At 44.1% G+C, this 20,713-nt stretch overlaps 2 protein-coding genes across 12 annotated transcripts in view; both read left to right on the forward strand.

Moving 5' to 3' along the window:
• The window catches only part of SKIP (Shal K[+] channel interacting protein), a 159,348-nt gene that overhangs the window by 69,580 nt on the left and 69,055 nt on the right, over positions 1-20,713 (forward strand). The window contains exon 3 of one of the 9 annotated variants that reach the window (XM_070207662.1): positions 14,699-14,788. The exons of the other annotated variants lie outside the window; for them this stretch is intronic. Within the exon in view, the coding sequence (XP_070063763.1) occupies positions 14,699-14,707 (9 nt within the window). The 3' untranslated portion in view covers positions 14,708-14,788. Of the gene's footprint in view, positions 1-14,698; positions 14,789-20,713 lie in introns of those variants that run through there. 9 annotated transcript variants of the gene reach the window in all.
• On the forward strand, positions 14,920-19,456 carry Gld2 (GLD2 poly(A) polymerase). 3 transcript variants are annotated; one of them, XM_032437850.2, is made up of 4 exons: positions 14,920-15,210; positions 15,271-17,418; positions 17,474-17,734; positions 17,805-19,456. In XM_032437850.2, the coding sequence occupies exons 1-4, from the start codon at positions 14,920-14,922 to the stop codon at positions 18,948-18,950; spliced, it is 3,846 nt and encodes a 1,281-aa protein (XP_032293741.1). In that variant the 3' UTR covers positions 18,951-19,456. The 3 variants fall into 3 exon arrangements, with proteins under 3 accessions (XP_032293741.1, XP_032293744.1, XP_032293743.1); XM_032437853.2 differs by having other exon boundaries at positions 17,486-17,734; XM_032437852.2 differs by having other exon boundaries at positions 15,274-17,418.

The raw sequence follows: 20,713 nt of genomic DNA on the forward strand, positions 1-20,713 counted from the left end.
CCGTACTTGTTCTTATTTATTTTTTTTGTTTGTTTTTATTTTTGTTGCTTGCGGTCGACTGCAGCCTATCCACAAATTGCTCGTGTTCAGCTTTAAATCGTTTTACGTAGTTTTGAGACAAGTCCACGTAAATGTTTGCCAAATGTGGCGCTGTTTTTAAATCACGCACGCTGCACGCAAGCCACATCGATCGATTGGCCCAGTCGGACAGTGTTGGGCTCCGCTCAGGCAGTCAGTCGCTTTTGGCCAGGTATGTTAATCTTGCCGACTGCCACGACTGTGACTGTGACTGTGACTCCGACTGCTGCTGCGACTGCTGTTGGGCCACTGGTTAAATTTATGCGCTGTTCAAACGGCGCGTAATAAATTTGTTTGCTCTTCAACTGTGCGCGCGCATGTTCATTGAATTTGTTGCAAGCCAGCCAGCCAGAGGCCCGAATACGTATCGGTATAAACATTTCCCATTCGCCCGTTTCCCCAATACCCAATCCCAAAGCCGCCAACGGCCACTTCATTTTGTAGCTTTTAACAGCATTTCAGCATTCTTCTGTATTTGTTTATCTAAACGTTTTATTCATTTGTGTGTGCCTGCGCGCGTGTGTGTGTGTGTGTGTGTGTGTGTGTGGCTTCTGCCTTCGTGTTTAGCTATTGGCTTATCTTTCGCTCTCTGGACAATTCGTGCTGCCGTTCCTGTTCTTTCCTGGCCGCCTGGCGGCCTAATTGATGCGCAATGTTCTCCACGCGGTTGCTGCGCATGCGCAACATTCACACTTTGCCTTTCGCTGGGGGGAAACGAGCTGCGCGCTGCGAGTTGCAACTCGCCTGTTGCCACAGTTGCAAGTTGCGAGCTGGGAGCTGCCAGTTGCCAGATCTCAGTGCGCCATCTCCAGTTGATTGCGCATTTTATTTGCGCATTTATTTGCATATTTTCTCACACGGCTGTGACTGCGACTGCGACTGCTGCTGTCTTTTACGATGGCCCCCACGCCACGCCCTCTCCGCAGCAGCAGTCGCAACTTGTTTGTTGTTTTTTTCTTATTTATATTTGTTTTTTATTTTTGCTTAAGCGCAATGCAATTCAATTGTCTGCTCTTGAATTTCCATGCGTTTTTTGGATGCTAGGAGGGAGTGTGGGGAGCTTTGTTTACTGTTTTTTGGCTTCTTATTTGTTTCTCATGTTTGCCGCCGCCTCTTAATAGTTCATTTAGTTTGCATTTTTATGAAGTCTTTGTGTGGGTTGTGTAATAAATTTAACTCAAGCTTATTTATGTGCCATCTTCAAGACATTTATCACTCAATTTGAAGGCGTAATTGGGCGCAAAGCGACAGGCGAACGTCCAGAAGGCTGCCTGCCACTGCCACAGTAGCCACGGAAACTGGCAGCTGTTGCTGTTGCATATTTTGCATATCGTTATGCAGTTGTTGCCGCAGTTGTCGTTGTTCCCGTGACTTTTGTTTGATTGGCAAGTCCCCGACTGATGGACGCCACAATGTGCGATGTTGTCAGCAGCGATGACCAAAATTGGCAGTCCACCAACAAAATCAAAAAAATAGTCCGAGAGAGTGTGTGTGGGACACTCTTTGGCTGATGATCTAAACGGTATTCATTGTATTTCCGATTGTCTTGTCATTATTATATTTCACTATAAATCACTATGCAAATCAAATAGAAAGCATGTCAATCGAACGGAGAGATAGCCAAACATAGTCAAGATCCAAGAAAGAGGTTTCAAATGAGTTTAAAATTCGTCATAAAAATATATGTCAAATGACATTTCAAATTTTGGAATAATTTTATTTCATATATAATTTATTTGTTTTAAATGGAAAACTTCATTTATTCTAGAAAAAAGAGATCAGACCACGATCATAAAGTGCTGACACATAATTATGTGTATTTCATTATCAATTCGAAAATAGTTTGAAATATTTACATTTTTCTGGTGAACAATCAGACCTACTCAAAGTAGTTTTCAATGTTGTGTATCCCAATTACTGTGTTCCTGGCAATAAAATAAAAAAGTGAAATGAATAGCAAAATATCCAACAAAAAAAAATTGTTAGCTTAAAATCGTTTCAAAAATTAGAAGAAAAAAGGCTAAAAATGTGTATAAAATTAAAAAACATAAAATGGACCTTTTAATTAAACTACTTATAACATGATATTATCTTTAGAAATTAATACTGTTCTAGCCAAGTAATGAGAGTTTTGAGCAAGGGGATCTTTTATTTCTTGTATTACAAAGCCATCAAATTGTTGGCCGGAAAATGCAATTATCTTTATGCATCAGTTTAATTTGCAACCCCACCAAAAAGCTTGCAATGCATTGTTGGCTGGCATTTGAATAGTGTTGGGCATGAAAAGCTAGTCAAAAATTAAGAACCCATTCAGAAAGCCAAAAATTCGAAACTACAACACGTGTATACATGTTGTTTGTTCACTGCCAGGCAACCGGCACTAGTTACCTATTCGATAGAAATTCGTATACTATTATACAACTGTTTTCAATCAGAAAATCCAATGCGAGAACAATAGATGCTGCTGCTGCTGCTGGGGCGATGTTGCTGCTGCTGTTGGCAACTACCGAATTTCAAATGTTGTTAGCAATCACACTATTAAACAATAAATAAGCAATTTGTTGAACAGCAGTGGGCTTGGCATGGCCAGTGAACATGTGTGTAAGCGTCAGACTATGCAAAAGTGGTGCCAAAAAGCGTTCGACACTCGTGCAACACATTTTGTAATTTGATTTCATTATGCGAGCTAGCTGCAAAAGTCGAGCTGTAGTTGTTGATGGATGGACAATCGAACCACTGGCTGACTGAGTGCTGAATGCCAGGATGCATTGGAGCATTGGTGCGCCACTTGGCAACTGGACGATCAGCACGTTGCTGTTATCCTTCATTATTTTTCCTTTTTTTATTTTTCAGAGAATGTGTGTGTGTGAGTGGATTTTGGCAGCAGTTTTTGGTTGAAAAACTCGCGCGTGCTAAATTGCATTGCTGCCTGTCTCCGTCTCTTTCTCTTGCTTGCTCTAACCTCTCACTCTTTCTCTGCTGTCTCCAACTCTGTTTCAGTTTCTCTGTCTGTCTGGGGGTTCCATGCATTTGTTGCTGTCTGATTGCCCGCAAAAGGCAGCGCAAAACAAAAAAATCGAATTTCCCGTGCGGACTGATTCGATTTGCCGTTGCAATTTCACGCTGTGTTATTGCAAAGTGGCTGCAACTGCCCCAGCAACAGCACCGGCACCGGCACCGGCATCGGCATCAGTTCCAGCCAAAGCCGCAGCACCAACTTCCAAAATACCAATTTCAAACGGCGCACAACAATGCCAGCAGCAGCAGCAACAGCCACGTTTCCAAAAGCTGCACAGCAAGAAAAAAAAGGCTGCCAAAAATCTCATTTAGTGACGAATTAAGCGCCAAAACAGACAGGCGATTCAGTATGTCAGAGCCACCCTAGACCACCCTAGACCAGCTATGGACCCGCCATCGAACAACTGCCCGCTTTGAATAACGGCCCACTTCACATTCAGCCATGGCGCATTGTCAAGTGCAGGCTGCGGTGGTCTCTGCTGCCAGGCAACAACAGGACCACAGCCAGCCGAGTCCTGCCAGCCGGACAACTCGCCTGGTCTTGGATGACTCTACTGCTATCTATGGCCGGGCATCGATTGGTTTTTGGGCATTGTTCGTTAGCCCGCGTTTGGTGTTTTGTAACGGCCTTTAACGCCATTTTGCGCGCGCCCATTCACGCCATGTTGCCAAACTAGTTGCCATTGTTCCTGGCTTCCAATCTATGCACCAGCCCAGCCCATACCCACCTCTTCCAGCCCATCTCCATGTAAGCCCTTCATTCAGCGGCGGCGACTCTATGAGCGCGCTACATTTCGACAGATTGTCTGCAAGGCCAAGTGCAATATTAGAACATGATTTATTTATGCAATTTTTAAATCAAAAACATTCATCCGTTTCCCTTCTACTCCTCCCTCACTCGAACTGCCAACCCTTTCACTCGTCAATTGGCATTTGTCTATCATTTTGGCCAATAATTTGTTGTTGTTGCTTGCTGAAATGCAATGCGCGGGTGTGCGACAGCAGCAGTCCATCTAAACCGTCCCTCCTCCCCTCTGTAAACGTGTTGGCACGTCAATTTTGTTTGTCTGCCAGTCCGGCTCCCCTGCTGCCTATCCAACCGCTGTCTATGCCGCTGGGTTTGACTCCGTGCTGCAACTGGAGCCTCGCTTTGAAATTATGATATGTAGCAAATGGATCGGGTTGTGGCTAATAAGTGTGCGCCTGTAAGTGTTCATTGGCTGCCAATTAGCGGGTAGAGCTGGGCTGAATGCCATAAGTTACTTATGCTATTGCACAGACACACACGAGTGCTTATGTCGATATGTGTGTGTGTCTGTGTGAGTAAAATGCAGTTTAGTTAACTGCGCAAAGGTAAAATTTGTAGTGCACTCAAGTAGTTGAGCCATGAATGCGGCCTGGAAAGTGGCAATTCGATTTATTCGCTTATAACCTGCTAAATTCGCATGAACGATTTCTAATTTTTGAAATATTTATGATTTTCAATATAATTATGGATATTTAATATCTTAAATGTGGCATGAAAAAGTGTGTATAAAACAAAGCGGAGGGTCTGGCTTTTAAACAATCGACGTAAATGGTATATTATGCAAAAAGCAATTAGATGCGAAATTCCAAGCGATATTTAGGTATTTTATTAAAGCAGGGCTAATCTCTAGCTGCATGTAGATATTTTTCAGTGGTAGCCTACGTCTGACTGCTCCGACAAAGGTGTCTTTTATGCAGTTGTTTAACCATTTTCCAATTAGATTTCAATTCCGTCTGGGCAAGCGCTGCAGGCTGTGCTCATATATTTATATTCTCTCTTACAATAAATAAGATTTCTTGGGCGCTGTTGCCAAATGCCGGCAATTAGAAATATTTTGCATAAAATGTGCATAATAAATGACCATTCGCCTTGGGGCTATCTAGGGCTCCAACTATGTTACATTTCGCAGATGGCTGCGAGAGCTTTCAGCTTACCTGGTCATTCCTTTTGAAGTACTCCCGCTCCCTGACTTGGCCACAAAGCAATCAGCCGCAATCAACACCACAGCAGAAAGCAATAAAATGCATAATCAGCATTTTTTTATAATAATTTTTATCGTTAGGGCCCAGGATATGCAAAGAAGTATTTCAAAAAGCGAAATGCGAAAAGGAACGCAGCGAGTGGCAGGCGAAATAAATGAGGCACATTATAAATGCAAAAGTACATGCTAACTACAACAATTATCCTTAATGTTGCCAGCAACTATGGTCACCATTAGTAGCGCCCACTGCGAGCGACCATTGTGAATGGGATGCCAACTCCTAGCAACTGGCACCCAGTGCCCAGCTGCCTGCTTCCAACTTCAGCGCTGATCACTTGCAAAGAAATTCAAATTAAAATACTTCCAATGCTATGCAAAATAGTTTCAATTTTGTGCCAGAGCGCGGAATGCTCATTACTTAAAAGCCAGATGGCCGGCAATAGAGAAAGAGAGAGGGGGAGAGAGAGAGAGAGAGAGAGAAATAGAGACAGTGAGTGAGACAGACGTAGAAAAAAGAGAGAGGGAGAGAGAGAGCGAGATAGAGTGAAAGGGAAATGTGACAAAATGACAGGCAGCGAATAAAGACATTGAATCCAGTGTAAAACGTTGGCCATTCGTTGAGGAAATTGCAGTTAATTATCAGGCTGGGTGAGTGTGTGTGTGCGAGTGTGTGAATGCGTGCGTGTATGTGTGACTGTTGCTTATTGATTTACGGTAATCAAGCACGGCTTGTTATTGTTGCCGCTGCTTAACGGGGCACTATTAAAAGGACAAACGCATGTTAACAGCGCGTTGCACGCGATCGAACAACCCCTCAATGCTGCGCCTGTAATCAGAGCCAGCTGTGCCACACATGACACACACAAGCTGGCTGCATTCCATTTGTGTTTTTTTTTTTGCTGCCCGTGCAACAACTCCTTGCTGGCCTCAGTCATTTTTCAATTATGTTATTAAAACAAGGCGCAGGAGCTGCCACCAACAAACAAGAAAACAACAGAAAAAATAAAACAAAAAGTCAACGGCACTCCGAAAATTAAATACCCTCTGAGACAAGGAGTTATAAGTGGAATAGCTTTATTTCTTGTTTATATATGAGCCATGTGACTTACTACTCGCATCTGACTAGAAAGGTAGCAAGGCTCGTTGTGTCTTCGGTATAGATTTCTCTATTATAATTTGCTTCTTATAAAGTTCATTTGATTAAAGGTATCTTTAACCTTTTTGACTTACTGTTCGATTGGCAGCATTTTTAAATATTGACACGGTTCACCAGAGCCCGAAAAATATACTGACTCTTAGGCTGAGATACTTAATTCCGCAAAAAATAAACAGCCAGACATTTAATCGACTCGAGAGCTTATACTGATCAAGAAGATATAAGCTTTCGGGATTTGTTGATGTCTCGTTCCATCGGTTACAGAATTCGTGACATAACTACAATACCCTCTAAAGGGATTGCCACGCTCTGGCAACATTTGTGCGTTGCATTCGCGTGTTGAACTTTTAAACATTCCCGTTTTCGAAAAACTACTCGAGAGCTCACAAATGCGGGCAAACATGAAAATTCAATTATGAATACTTAGAAGGTTGACGCCCTTTACACCTCAACCCCTTTTTGCCACATGCCGAGGACGACGCCGCTTGTTGGCCAAATGAAATCAACGAGTGTAAGCCAAGTCTGTGGCTTAAGGCAATTTGCATGCGCAAATATTGCAAATCTATTCGCATTTCGAGTGTGACTATCATTTGCAAGCGCACAGATACTCACCAACACACGCTCACACTCACACACACACACACACACACACACACACAAGCACAGAGCTACAGCCACAAACACAGACGTCTAATTATGTCGAGCAAAGTTGCAAACAAATTTCTACCCTGCAATGCGGCTGACTGCAAATAAAAATAAATATTTACATTCCATTTGGCAAACGCGCGCTGCTTGCCAAAGGAAAATTGTGCGTAAAAAGCGTTGCCATATTTGTTAACCTCAAGCAACAGAACCAGAACCAGAAACATCAGCTGCACCCAACCCGCCAGACAAAATCGATTACCAACTGATTGACTATATGCGATGATCGCCTGGGCGGAGTCCCGCCAACAGCAGCGGGAATCGCAGAAACTGGCGGAGGCAGCAGCCGGCGCGCTCTTTCAGTTAAAATGGTAATTGACTTTTTCGCGTAACCGCAATGTGTTGGTAAACTTGTTGCCATGTCTATATAGATAAAGACATGTACACTTAAACACACACACACACACACACACACACACGCACACAAGCACACACATATGTAGCTATCTCGGCCCCGTGTCCCCCTCAACGCAGCTCTGCAATAATGTGCTGCATCAGCAGCAGCAAAAGCAACTCAAATGCAATTTTACAAAATGCTTGCATAAGCCAAGGCGCACGGACCGTTGTTGCCGCTGCCAGAGCCTCTGCCACTGTCATATTGGAGTTTATCAACTAGCAGCGCTATGAAAATTTAGTGCTAGAGCAAGGACAACTGTGAGTGGACGGGTAAAGGAGGTCGGCGGTGGGGGCTGCTGAAAAGGATGTGGGGAGGAAAAACGTTGACGACCGGCTGCAATTTTCAATTTCGCGCACACTTTGCACAGATAATAGAAAAATTCTTTCTTTTGCTGTTTGCCACAGCTGCTGCAACGTTTATTGACACAAATCGCAAACGCATTTGACATAAGTGCCGCCTGCTGCAGCAGCAGTCACTGCCGCACTCCCGCACCCCTTTGCACCGACAAGTATTTGACTTGGTTCTGCTCGAATATTTAGGTTATGAGTAGCTTAATGGCAGCGCCTTTGTAGTCAGTTCGACTGACTGTCTGTCTCGCCGTCTGTCCTTCTCTCTGTCTTTGGGCATTGCTTGTTTAGTGCAGGGCTTTTGAGAAAGTTTCTTCAAATGCTTTGTAAGCTGCTTAACAGCTGAAAGCCAATGGACATACTGTTCTATGGGAAACCCAGGCAAAGCGCTGAGAAATTCGCTTGTGAAAATTCTAGATGGATTCCTTTCTCATTTTAAATTTGTATTCAAAATGCAAATAAATGCTAGCATTTGAATTTATGTGCCAGAAAAATGCCTGATGATCTGTAATTTTACGCCCAAATTCTTTGCCACCCCCTAAAAGCAGCTGCCATTAGTACGCTGTTGCAAACGACGAAGATTGGTTTTGAGATGTCTCCCTATTTCAGTCTATTTTTACAATGCATTTGCAATCTTGCTAACTATTTTCATTAATTTAAATATTTTTGCTGAAATGTAGTTCTGTACTCTTAATGATCTCCAATGGTGAAAACTAAATTTGAGCCTAAACAAATGAGGTTCTCATCCTTCAATTTTCTAGCCACAGCTTAGCAATCATAATTTTATTGTCAGTTATCATGCCCGACTGTAAGACTTACACACATCTTAAAGGACCATTTTTAATACACAACTTAAGAGTCACAGTTTGAGTCACTCTCTTGAAAATTACAGTTTCAATGGCAGCATAATCAAAGCACTACGAACAGAGTAAGGCGCAGTCGACAAATGCCGATGCTACCATTTGTTCCGTGTGTCGTCTTGCTAATCAATTTAGTTTGGCCCCGTCGACTGTGGCACATTTTGCTGATTAGCTTCTCAGCTGCCGCTGCAATCGTTCTGCTGTCCAGCCAATAACGCATCCAGCCCTCCCACAAGCCCCGCGTGGCACACAGTTCGCTACACAATGAAATATATTTTTAATCAAGCCAAATCGAATTCAAGGCAATACACCGGTGGCTCATTATTTAGGCAAATGTGCAGCCATTAACTACAGAGCGGGCACGGATCGGACCCGTGCTTGGGCCCATTTGTGTGTCGGTGTGTGTCTGTGTGTGTGTGTGTGAGATGCCCCCAAAAATAAAGTTGACCCGGCAGCAAAACGCAAATTGACAAATGTGGCCACTTAATGTACGCTACAGGGCAAATGTTAAACAATTTTCTGTTATTTCGTATGCCTAAAATACAAACTAATTAATATGGTAAAACGTCGAGGGAGTTGTTGCCACAATGTTGATGCTGCCGCTTGGCACGCATTGAATTTTATTTGATTTTGTAAAAATTTAATTTCAACAAGGAATTCTTGTCAGTTTGTTGCAACAACAACAGCAACATCAACACTAGGCAGCAATTTCTCAATGTTGTGTCGGAGGTCTGACTGAAAAATAAAATGAATGAGCCAAGAGCTCAGCGACTGAGCGAGTGAGTGAGTGAGTAAGTGACTGACTGACTGGCTGGCTGACTTGACTTGGCTGACTTCCTACAGTTTGTTAAGGGAATTTTGCATTTTGTTTGAATTATTGCCTTCATTAAGATTGCGTTGTTGATTTTTTGCTGTTGTCGTTGCTTTTCTTCCCGTCACAGGCTGCCAGTCGCAGCGTGAGCGACAGCGAGATTCCCAGTCCCCAATGTTCCCACACCAAAAGACTTCGTCACGCCGTTGTTGTTGTTGTTGTGCACACCTTGGCGCCCGGCCGTTACATATCTTGAGCCGTTGTGACTGCACTTGACAATAAATTTTATTGTAGCTCTACGCACACCACATACACAAACACACACACACACAAACACCACCTCGCCGGCGTCTGTCTTTGGTGTATTTTTAGCTTAATTGTGAATGGAAAGTTGGGCGTGCTGATGTTTCTATGTGCTGACATATAACTGGGTGGAGGCCACCCTTGACTCGGCTGCCTTTGGTTAATTGTGCGAAATTCATTCATATGGAAAATTTGCTAGACTGTAACCACCGAAGTCATAATTATGCGATTGGCCTGTGCATGTGAATATATATGTATACCAGTGTTGGCAAACGTTTGACAGGTGGCGCAGGCAACTGTCAGCTTGCTACTCGTTACTCGCAGCTAGTGACTCGTTACTCGCTATTTGCGCTTCATAATTACAATTCTTGCTATTTTAACGGTATTCTTGGCAATTTCACTTTTGCTTCGCTTAGCTCAACTCGTATTCTGTCAATAGTCCGCAGGGCATGGCGAGGCAAACTTTCAAAATTTAACGCTCTGCACAATGGAGCTTGGGTCAGGGCATTTTTTGTACTGGCAGCAGAACAATTACAACTAGCGAATCCTCGGGCGTGCTGAGCTGGTCCGGTCTGGGCTGAGCTTATGCAAACAGGAAACGCATAATGAACACGCGGCATAGGCGGTCCGGCAACGCCGTCAGCGGCACACTGACTCACTCCGGCTCTCGACAATGGCTACAGACATTGCGCTGACTCCGACTTCGACGCCAACTGACTCCAACTGGCTTTCATTCATATTTGAGCGGTTTCGTGGTTAACAAGCGCTTCCTTATCCTTATTATTTTAATGCCTGCGGCTGCATTTCATCTTACTTACTTTCTACCCGAACTTTTTATAGCATTTTCCATGGGATTTTCCTTGCTCTGTGTTGCTTAAATATTTCAACTACCGCACGTCGCAGTTACTGCTAGTTCTGGAGTGTCTGTCTCTCCCTCGGTCTGTCTCTGCTGTTTGGGCTTTGTGCGCATAATTGGGGTTAACTACGGCCAGGTGCGGCAGCCCAGGTGCAGTTATGGCCCCACCCCCCATACCAAATTCCGACTGCAATGGGCGCCCAGGAAGTGGAGGAAGCGCCTGGCACGCCGCCGCCCATTGTGCCAAAGTGTGCTAAAAAGGAAAAGTAAAATTTTTGCCGCACTTATAAATTGTCGGGCTGAAGTTCTCTTATTTGGTTTTCCCATTTTTTGTTTGCATTTCATTATTTAATTCGCTCTATGCAATTAACGGGAATTGAAAGTGAAATTTGCAGTAAAAGTATGGAATTTGCTTGAGCTAAACTAAAACATTTTCTTTTTGTGCCCCAACAAATTTTCATTTAAAAGTCAACAAAGTTGACACGCAAAATTGTTAAATTCAATTTCCAAAAAGTTTTTCTTTTATTTCTGTTGGCAACACATTCACAAGGGAGGCGTGGCAGTGGCCGTGTTGACACGCCACGCACACTCACACTCACACACACGTGCTTATCATCTCCCATAGTCTCTCAGGCATTCCGTTTTCCATGGCCATTTTACCGTACACAATCCCATTCCCATACCCGTTTCCGTTCCTGTTCCATTCGTTGACTCATCATCAATTCAGTTGATAATTATTTTTACGCGACGCAGCGAGTGCATTAAAAATGCAAATGGCAACACTTTGCCACTTTGATGGAAACCCGGCCGCGTTGCCAGTGTTGTCACGTTGCTGTTTTATTAATTTATTAAATTAAAAAAACAAAGCGCAAAAGGCGCAACGACAGCGCATTCGCATCTGTAATTATAAATTTATGAGGCGGCTTGTAAAAAAGCCAAATAAATAAAACAAGCAAGAAAGTTGCTGTCGGTAATAATCGACTGCGTAGTACTCGTTCACAATCCAATAACAGCTTAAAACATGATTTTTGCCAAATTAATCCAGGGATATCGCTCGCCCATAGTAAGAGTAGGAATATATATACAAAATGCCTAAAATGTGCAAGATATAGATGCTCCCCACGCGGATATACGCAAGTACATATTCCCAATTTTACCAAATGGAAGGTCGAGTAGCATGATGCATGTCGCATAAAGCCAATATACTCTTTTCATTCTCTGGACGAGTATACAAATAAACAGAAAAATGTGAAAAATAAGTACGAGAAAGAGTTCTGGTTCAGATGGGCACACTGTCAATCGTGTCGCATGAATTATTAATTATTTGATTTTTCGCACACACACGGACAGATATACAGAGAGACAGACACACACACATGTGCTCGGCTGCCAACACTCCGCTAGCCAGTGTTGCATTGCGGCAAACGTTGGGCTGTCAGCCACTTTGACAGCCGCATGCAACACTGGATGTCAGATTTGACGTACAGTTGGCGCGTTATTAACAATAACTGTGAGAGGAGCAACGTCGCTCCGAGGCTTACATTGCTCTGCTGAATCCTAATAAAATTATTAACCAAAATGCGCAAAGCGTAACTGACGAGCCTGATTGCTAATAAAAGCAAAATTAGCTTAATCTAATTACCTGTCACACATTATTTCCGTTGCGTAACGAAATCTAAAACTTGCCTTGAAATAATTCAGCTGCGTCGATTTTTCTTCTTTTTTTTTGTTGCCAGAACACTACCATCCGCCCTCTCGAGCAGCGGCTGCTGGGTAGTTGGACAGATATATTGTACATGTCGTATAGAGTAGGTAGTCTCGACTGGACCGTTGCAACCCTGTAGCCCACGCAGTCTTGGTGGTGGTGATGGTGATGGTGATGGTGGCCCCTTTGCTGATTATTATTGTGCGTGCCCTGGGGAATGCCTGCCGTGGCAGTGTCTGCCTGCCCACCGCGCTCCTCCCGCCTGCCTACCTCTGCCTGCCAAGCTGCACATATTTTGCCATTTTGCTCTGTGAATTATTTAGTGCTCAATCGATAAGGCCCAATGCTAAAACCAATGGAATCTTCCTAAGGACGATGCCCTTCCAGCACACACAGTTGCTGACAGTTTATTTGGCAAATTGCTTGCATGTAATATGAAACTTTTTTGTATGCTGGCTAATTTTTAGTTTGCCAATGAGTCACACAGCAAAGGAAACAAAAAACGATATAAAAAGTGTGTGCTAAATCGAAAATCTGAAACACGCGTCACGCATTGCAGGCCATATGAAACGAGGAGCCAAGGGATCAAAACCGAAAACCAAAAGCGTATCACACTAATATGCCATGACTATGACTCACAGATTTTCGTACCTCTCGCTGCTTGATGGCTTATCTACTGCCTGGATCCGGATTTTGCCTCTGCAATTTCCAAATCCATGTTCTGCCCAGCCACCCCTTTTACCCGATCTGTGTGTGTGTGTGTCATCTAACCATATCGAGCATAATTTAAAAATTTTAAATTTGAAAATCTCTTGGCAGAGCACAGAACATAACATTTTTGTTGCATTATAAATCTAATTAGAATATGTGCGCCCCATAGCCGCGCTATGAATATATATGTATGGACATGTGCGTATGACTCTACCTAGCTGCCAGCCCAATCTTTTGGTTATCTCTCATTCCTGGCGCTCATTTCATATGCTCAGCGCATCTGGCCGCATCCGCAACTGAAAATTGCCAATGGCGGCGCCTGTGCGTCTGGGCAATAAATTTGATTTGTTTCAAATTACAGCCAAAAAGCAATGAACAATTTTTATTCAGCAATTTTTTTTTCTTTTTTTTTTTTTTTGGTCTCGTTTTGTTGGCTGCATTTTGTTAAGCCGCCAAATCGAATCTTACTTGCGGTTACTCTCTGCGGGCAATTTTCATAATTTACATAAGCAAATCAAATTGTAAATGGAAATTTTTGTGGAGTATGCGGAAGGGGGGGCAGTAGAAGAGGGGCGTTGGCACCCGCACTTTTATGTCACCAGGAAAAGCAGCTGAAAATGGAACTATGTTGAGTGTCTGACGTAGATTTGTTCGCATTTTATCATCCTTGCCACAAATTGTGTCATCTTTTTACACATTGTTGTTGTTATATGCGTGCTTTGTGCGTCTTTTGTTGTCGATGCGTCAAAGAATTTGGCTCAAGTGATGCTTTAGTTTATATACGAGCTTTGAAATCTGTCCGACTGGAATGGGGGGAGTACATGCCCAGATATATAAGTATATTTGGTATAAGTACCAGCGGCATGTGTGATGTGAATATAGTGAAGCATCAGCTCAGAATTGAGTTGTCAATAAACTGAAATATATTTATGCTATATATGACATGTGATGTGTGCCATTATTTGTGATGGATTTGCTGCAGTATTGGCATTATGATGCAGCACAAGCTATAATGGCTAAGATTATCGAATGTCCCACAAACTGGGCCCTAAACCCGGATTTAATTGGGGTTTCTTACTTGTTTCGACCAAACTTGAATTTCTAATTAAATTAATTAAATTATTTTAAATGCAAAAGAAACCAAAAAAAAAGAAAAAACTTTACACTACACTTATTTCAAGCATTTCACTTCTCAATGCATGCACAGCGGACTGGCTTGTTGCATATAATTTTACTTTTAACAATATCAGCTAATTTGGATAATTTTTATCAGTTTGGCGGGAAGCAAACCCGTATTAAACTGATAAACTAAATGTTAAATAAACGAAGATAAATGAATTTCTATTTAAATTGTACAGTTATATAACGGTATATAGTGAACTGTTGCATTTTGGCCGGCACTGTTTTTTTTTTTTTTAATTTACCAACACTGTTCTGCAACATCCTGCAAATGTCAACACTTGTCACACGGATGACAATTGACTTTCTACGGTTGTGTAAATCGCATAAAAATTTTGTGGAATTGTGAAAAATACTTAAATAATAATCATTGAAAGACCGGGCTCAGTAATCAGCGAACAATACATGCGAAACACCTTATAAACAATGCGAATACGATGATTTTATTGAAAGAAAACACAAGACACTCGGTTTGATTTTCTTTTAAATTTAAATTATTTAATTAATTTTTTTTTATTTTGATTTGTAAAACACGTACGCACACACATCTTTGAATGATCGAACAGTCGAAGTGACAGGGCTGAAGCTTCGGGACTGCTGAAAAGGCGTGTAGATTGCTGTCAAATATTTGCTCATTTTGAGGCACATAAAGAACACACAAGTCTAGAGCAATTTGGTTAAGCACACGCCCGCGCATTAGATTCTATAGGATTTTTAGAAAATTCTGTACTTGCGTGAACATTGAACTATATGTCGTTTAATTTGTAATTGCGCCGCACTGGTAGCAATGTCAACTGCGCTGGCAGCGGCGGCAAGTGCAACCAGCACGGCCACATCAACGCCGCCAGCGACCACAACAGCAACGTCCTCGACAACAACAACAGCTGCAGCAGCAGCGGCAGCAGCATCAACAGCAACAGCAGCAGCTGCAACAGCAGCTGCAGCAGCAGCCGCAGCGGCTGCAGCAGCCGCAGCGGCGGCAGCGACCAACACAAGACCCATGTTGCTGGAACCCTTGCCGCAGTTTGTGGAGCAGTCTACGGCTATAACCTATGCAGAAATCGAGGTCAGCACAAACGTAAGTTCTAGCGAAAAAATTCGAGCTGATGAAATGTGTCCAACACCCGAATACCAACAGCAGCAGCAGCATCAACATCAGCAGCAGCAGCAGCAACAACAACACCAACAACCAGAACAGCAGCAGCAGCAACAACAGCAGCAGGCGTTGAGTGCGGAGACGGACTCGGAAGCTGGCTCGGAGTTTCAATCGGATTACCTCGATCCAAATGAGTTTCCGCTGCCCGGTGCCAGGAGAAAGAAAAAGGTGCACAAAACATTGACGCAAACGTATCCACGTCCGCCGGGCGGCTACAAATACTCGATGGGCTTTCTCTATAGCATTGGCAGCCATATGGCTGGGGTAACGCTCGATATACCTACGCCCACATCGATAACGCCACGAACATTGCGCACCTCACCTCCGCCGCCACCAACTCAGCTGCCGCTGCTGCCCGCCGTCCCGATTGTGCCACGATCTGGCACCAATTCACCTAGCACGGGCTTTGGCGCCGCCGCAGCTGCGGCAGCGGCAGCAGCAGCAGCTGCAGCAGCCGCTACGCCAGCTTCTGGTAATACAAACATGTCGCCGCCTCAGTTCATCTGCCCGGGCTACAGTGGCCCACAGCGGCGTTTGTGGCATGCAGAGAATGCCGTGTGGCAGTTCGATCGCAATTATCCGTACAATCAGGGCTATGCCTCACAGTACGGAATACCCATGATGCCGCTGGGCTTCGATCAACATCCGTATGGAGCGCAGCGTTTCATGTTTCCGGGCTATTATAACCAGACGGCATTGCCACGAGGCGGCTATCGACATGTCTCGCCCAATCTATCAACCGTGGCCGAGCAACAATCGTCTAATGCGGATCAGCATCAGCAGCAACAGCAGCAGCAACAGCAACAGGAGCCGCCACAGGATGGCTATAACAATGGCTATCCGCCTGTGGATCGATTTGGCCGTCCGACAGCACCGCCGCCACGCGAACGTTTTGGGCCAGGACGTCATGCAAATGGTCCGATGTCCTTTGCACGCGAGTCCAAAACATTCTATAATAGCAACGGCAATGTGACCATGGGCGCACCTGGCACACGCATCCGGCATCCATTTGATCCACGCGCAGGCCTGCAGCGCGGCTCGCAACAGCACTCGGCCGTTTCGCTGCACAATGGGCACAATGCTCTGGAGCCGGGCAATATAAATCGCCGCGGCGGCTTTCAGGCCAGCAGCAGCTATCACGCCACAGCGGGCAGGCATCTGAAGCGCTCAAAGAGCCAATTGATTACAGCGCGCAGCTCGCACTCATCCGATTCGGTATCGCCGTCATCATCCAAGACACAATTCGAGCAGCGCGTCGAGACGGCATCCAGTGTGTCCCTGGCCTCGTACAATCATCAGCAGCGCAGCTATCGCAACCGGGCGCGATACATGACCGCCAATGTGGGCATGGAGCTGGTTGGCCAGCCGCATCGTGCCCAGCAGCCAGTTGGAAATTATCAGCCTCCGCTGCGTCGCATGCCAAAGTTCACGGAGATGCAGCGCCAGCATACGCGCTCGTATCACTCGAGGCACATGGAGCATGCTGGCTATCCGGTGGCAATAACGCAATATCCAGAGGCGCATGTCGAGATGGAGGATCAGGACTCGCCAGGCATAACGGCCGCCAGCAGCGGTACCTCGGACGGTGATCATCATCATGAATCAGATTTTGAGCAGCGCAGCCCCGTGGAATATGCCGCAGCGCTCAATCCTGAATTCTCATCGGATGCAGATCCCCAGGTTGGCAACAATCAACAGAATCGCACCAATTGCGGCGATTGCGATAGCCAGTCGTATGCCAGTCTGGAGCCGAGCTCCTCCAGTGACAGCACAGAGAGCGAACAGAGCGATGCCTCGCTGGAGTCCATGGTACGCAAGATCACGATTAGCTGCCTGGCGCTGGCCACCAGCGCTCAAATGCCCGACCTAAAAGGTCCGAATCTGATACCCTTTGGTGATATGCATCATTTGCGAGAGTCTGAGCGCAAGGGCCAACATGGTATTAGGAATGGCTTTAAATGTTCATCACACTGCTGCGGCGATATGCTGGTGGAGCCAAAGACGCAACTTGTCCGAGCCAATGACGCTGATGAGGATAATTGCTCGGAGGCATCGGCTCTATCCTGCAATGCCTCGGCACGTTCCAGTAAAACGGTTCTGGCTGTATCCACTAAGGGCAACATAATTAAGGTAGGCATTTGTTGAAGTTGGCTATTAACTAGGATCTTACAATCACCTCGCCTAGGATGATACACAGGATGATGATCAGCCGCTGACCATGCAGAATCGCTACTGGCACGAATTCTTTGGGTATACGCCAGCGGATCGATTTCTAACACGCGCCAAATTGGTGGAAATGAAGCGTCCACCGCATTCGGTGCCCAGTCGCTCCAAATGGGATCCCCTCACGCTGTCCATTTGGCAAAAGTTTCGCGAGGCGCAACAAACACGACACATATTCAAGACCAAAATGCGTCTCTGGCGTTTCATCTACAAGGTGACCATGGTGGGTATTGCTGCTTCTGTAAGGTCTGAATTCATTGTGTAATCAGAGTAACTGCTAAACCATTCAACAGGCCGTCTATCCCCGCTATGGTGTCTATTTAGTAGGCTCATCAATATCATACTTTGGCTCCAAGTGTTCCGACATGGACATTTGCATGCTCGCCTGCACCAATCCCAATATTGATCCACGCATGGAGGCCGTTTATCATTTACAAATAATGCGCGAAATGTTGAACGCAACCGAACAGTTTCAGGAATTTAATCTGATTGAGGCGCGTGTGCCCATTTTGCGATTTACAGATCGCCGCCACAAGGTGGAGGTGGACATCAATTTCAACAATTCGGTTGGCATACGAAATACACATTTACTGTACTGCTATTCGCAGCTAGAGTGGCGCCTACGTCCCATTGCGCTGACCATTAAACAGTGGGCTCAATACCATAACATCAACAATGCCAAGAATATGACCATATCCAGCTATTCCCTAATGCTGATGGTTATACATTTTCTACAGGCCGGCGTCAATCCGCCGGTGTTGCCGTGTTTGCACAAAATGTATCCGGAGAAATTTTGCATTTTACAGCCCAGTGATTTTGGCTATGTGGATATGAACGAGGTTATGGCCCCGTATCAGTCGGATAACCATCAGACGCTGGGCGAGCTGCTGCTTAGCTTTCTGCACTACTACAGCATCTTTGAGTATGGAAAGTTTGCGATTTCGATACGGGTCGGCGGTGTGCTACCGGTGGAGACATGTCGCGCATCGAAGGCGGTCAAAAATGACATACATCAATGGAATGAGCTGTGCATCGAGGAGCCCTTCGATTTGACCAACACGGCGCGTTCGGTATACGATCCAGATACTTTTGATCGCATACGCGCCATTTTTTTAGCCTCCTATAGTCGGCTGGAGTCTACGCGCAATTTGAACTCAATATTTGAGGACTACGATGGTCCCACCATACAGATGGCACCGCTCACTGAAGATTCGGACAATGAGTCGGGCCACAAGCAACCGAGTGGTACCTCATCCAAGTCAAACAGCGCACAGCCATCGCCCAGGCACAATATGGTCGATAAGGCAACCACAGCTCTCTGGAGTGATATACGCAACAAGGTGGAACAGACCGAGATGGAAACGATTGTGGAGGAGCATGTACAACATTTGACAAACGATGTCAAACCCAAGAAGAATACGCGTGCCCCACAAAAATAAACGAAAACTGCGGCCACTTCCAACACTCCCCACCACGAACAAAAACAAAATATAAAACCCCGAAAAATCCCACCCCCGACCACCCCACCAGCTTTAGACTTGAGCAGCTAATATTAGTGGTGCGCTAATGTTAGGCTGCTGCTCCCAAAAGTGTACTATTTTTTTAATGATCGTAGTTGCTTGTAGCTTGCACCGTAAGAACACTTTAAAATTTTACGTTGGACACTTCACATTTAGATTCTTAAATATTTTAAAGATTCCGTCGCAAGCGGTTGTATCCCACAAACAAAAAAAACTCTAATCTTTCGAAAATGTGGTCGCAAAAAAAGCACTAAAAGCTGAAAACAAGTTTCGCACGGTACAAATACAACAAAAAACATACAGAAAAACCTCCAAGAAAAAAATATATATAAATAATTTTTAAAAAAAAATCCAAAAAAAAATTATAAAATCATAAAAACCCCAAACCAAAAAAATATATATAAATCAAAGCAAAAGAGAGCATAGATATACCTTATAGATAAATAGAGAAAAATATAGGAGCTTAGCAATTTTCAATGCCGCGCACATTTTATACCCTTTATACGAACGCACATTTTCACAGTAAACATCCCTTAAAACACTTTTTATAAAAAACTAACAAAAAAAATGTAAAAAATGCGCTCATGTCTAAACAAAATATGCGAATAGCAGCGGCTAATCCAGAAACCTTTTTGGAATATCCAAAAATAAACTCGTTTTCAAAAAAGACAGCGCTAAAAAAATGTAAAAAACTAACACACAAATAAAAAGTAAAAAAAAAAGAGAATATTTCCTTTATTGACTAAAGAGCTAGGTTTTCAAGATAATATTTATAAATCCTGATATAAATTGATAAATATCTCAAACCGAATTGACTTGAATTTAATCAACTGAACCTTAATTAAAGCTTTTATTTGGTTTGGTTTAGTGAAACTATAGCTTTTTCATTGGATAATTGGTACATCATATATTGCACAATATATATATAACTGGTACACATAAATTTTATATATAGTAAATTTAAATGTCATTGTAATGTGTACAAAATATGAGACACGTTTTGAACCAAAACCCGGATTTACAGGTGTGGAAAACCGCCTAAAACTCGAACCCAATATACAAACATTTTAGGACTTGATACCTAGGCAAGTATCAGGCAAGTGTTCGTTTCACGCACTCAGTGCCAGCTGCAAGCTAGGTTTCAAATAATTTTTCCCCTGAGGCCAAAAATTGTCGCACATGCGGCACCAAATTAAATCACAACTGCATATGTACCCATTCGCCTGGCTGTTGGGGTGTCTGAGTGCGTGGGCGTGGCACTGGCCCGCAGTATATGAATGACAATTTGTTGCGTACATCTGTCGAACACATACAGACACACATGCACATGGGCATCACCAATCGCCATTTTTAGATCCGAAAAATGTCAGTGCATCAAATTATTACATCAAATGCAATGCTCAATTTCAGTTGGTGGTTGGTATTGAGTAATTGATATAATGTCAGACATCGTCGCCCACTTAATGTTCAAATTGTCAACGGGATTAGTGACCATCAGGGTTCGACAGGAGGGGGGTTGCACGGCATTATGTGAACGTGCTCTAATGCCATATCGTTGGCATTGGCAGAGCCAATTGTTGGGCATTGTGCGGACTGTGAGGTGGCATCATTATCATTAACACAGCACAGCATTTCGTAGCTGTCTACCCGATTGTCACATTCATTTCTGCATATGTGCTAAA

Source organism: Drosophila virilis, chromosome 2 (assembly GCF_030788295.1).
Source record: "Drosophila virilis strain 15010-1051.87 chromosome 2, Dvir_AGI_RSII-ME, whole genome shotgun sequence".
Lineage (NCBI taxonomy): Eukaryota > Metazoa > Arthropoda > Insecta > Diptera > Drosophilidae > Drosophila > Drosophila virilis.